This window comes from Etheostoma spectabile, unplaced genomic scaffold, assembly GCF_008692095.1.
Source record: "Etheostoma spectabile isolate EspeVRDwgs_2016 unplaced genomic scaffold, UIUC_Espe_1.0 scaffold333, whole genome shotgun sequence".
NCBI lineage: Eukaryota > Metazoa > Chordata > Actinopteri > Perciformes > Percidae > Etheostoma > Etheostoma spectabile.
This window is the reverse complement of record NW_022605586.1, coordinates 402,981-404,672: the sequence shown is the minus strand read 5'-3', so window position 1 is coordinate 404,672 and position 1,692 is coordinate 402,981. Positions and strand designations below refer to the sequence as shown.

Here is a 1,692-nt window from a genome sequence, read left to right as displayed (position 1 = left end):
AGAAACCATAGGTCTGATTGTTACCAAATGTTCTGCAGAGCATGATTGTTTTTATGACGTGTGTGTGTGTGTGTGTGTGTGTGTGTAGAAGTAACTCAAACACCACTTACGGTGACAGTTCTGCAAGAAATGCAAACAAACACTTCATATTAATTATTTTACCTTTATAAGTAGAAAGCAAGGGGCTTGGAGTGGAGAGACACACGTTGGTTTTTGTCTTTTCATTGGAGGAAAAATATAGAATAACACCAGACTTATCCATTACTCTCTCACACACACACACACAGTCACACACTCAGTCATTCACTCTTTCTCTCTCACACACACACTCACACACAGTCACTCATTCACTCTCTCTCACACACACACTCAAGTTGTTCTTGTCTAGACTTGTGACTCGAGTCTGACTCAAAGTTAGGTAATGGTGACTCAACTCGGACTATTGTTTGAGACTCGGACTCGAACACTGGGGACTCGAGACTTGACTGACTCGAGAGTTGGTGACGTGACTACAACACTGAGCCTAACAACAGGAGTGGATAGAAACATCAGTTGGACTTTACTTAAGTCGCGTTACTGTTTGAACTCTTGATCTGAGCGTCTCGTTCTTCAGGCTGAGAGGAAACTTCCAACTCCTGTTGTTGGATCTGTTGAGAGTCTGCTGCACCTCCGCCCTTGTTCTCCTCCGTCATGTCAGCCGCTGCCGTCGCCGCACTCTCCTCCGTGCGCTCTGCCTCGTCCGAGCTCTCGTCCTCCATTACAAACAGGTTGTTCATGGAGTCGGCCACCGCGTCTCTCAGCTCGTCTTCCGATTCCTCAAAGTTCCTGATGACAAACGAAACAAAAATAAACTGATCTCATGCAGAATTAATGTGATGGTTGGATATAGACGACATCTCTGCCTATACAAGCTGGTTTTTAAGTTTTAAGCTTGGAAATTAGGGCTCGGAAACGCCAGAACAAGGGGTATGAGGGGGGAAACGACAACATGGGGAATGAGAGGGGGAAACGACAGAGCAGGGGGAATGAGAGGGGGAAAAAGACAGGAGTAGGGGGAATGAGGGGGGGAACGTAGCAGAAGATATTCCTTTTTAAACCAAACTGCAGCCTGAGATCTTTTAGTGTGTTTTATTTACCTAAGAATTAGGACGCCAGAGCAGGGGGAATAAGAGGGGGAAATACTAGAGCATGGGGAATGCGGTCATAGCCAAGTTGACTGCGTTCCATTTTACAACTTGGATTTTCGTTGTCTTCATTAGCTCTAGCCAGGTTAGCCGTCGTTAGCAATACCAGACGATAACTATGCATACACTGTTTTTGTTTTTGTTTAGTGTTTTGGCTAAAGTGGCGACATTTTGGCTTTATTAGTATTGACGAGGTGGCTCAGGGTGGAAGATTTACAGTCACATCCATCTTAATCTTCCTCTCTTCTTTTCTGGATTGTTTAATTATATTTAAGATCAGTTTAAATTGGCCTCTGGTTGTGATTGTTGACTTACGTGTCGTCATCGTCTGATCTCGGCTCCAGACGCTCTTCATCAATCTCCACCTCAGAGTCTTCCTCTTCTTCCTCCTCTTCCTCTTCTGCTCTGTCCTTCTCTGCCTCTGAATGACAGATTTGTCTGAGATTTGTTAAACTATTAAAAATAAAGCACTCTCCTCCCATTGTAGAAAGAGTAAAGGATCCTAACA

At 44.4% G+C, this 1,692-nt stretch overlaps 1 protein-coding gene across 1 annotated transcript in view; it reads right to left on the bottom strand.

Moving 5' to 3' along the window:
• Positions 1 to 294: 294 nt before the first annotated feature.
• Positions 295 to 1,692, bottom strand: part of nek5 (NIMA related kinase 5) — a 202,024-nt gene continuing 200,626 nt past the window's right edge. Inside the window, exons 23-24 of the mRNA XM_032511198.1 lie at positions 1,500 to 1,605; positions 295 to 825 (exon numbers count right to left, since the gene is read on the bottom strand). Coding sequence (XP_032367089.1) covers positions 564 to 825; positions 1,500 to 1,605 — 368 coding nt within the window. The 3' untranslated portion in view covers positions 295 to 563. The remainder of the gene's footprint in view (positions 826 to 1,499; positions 1,606 to 1,692) is intronic.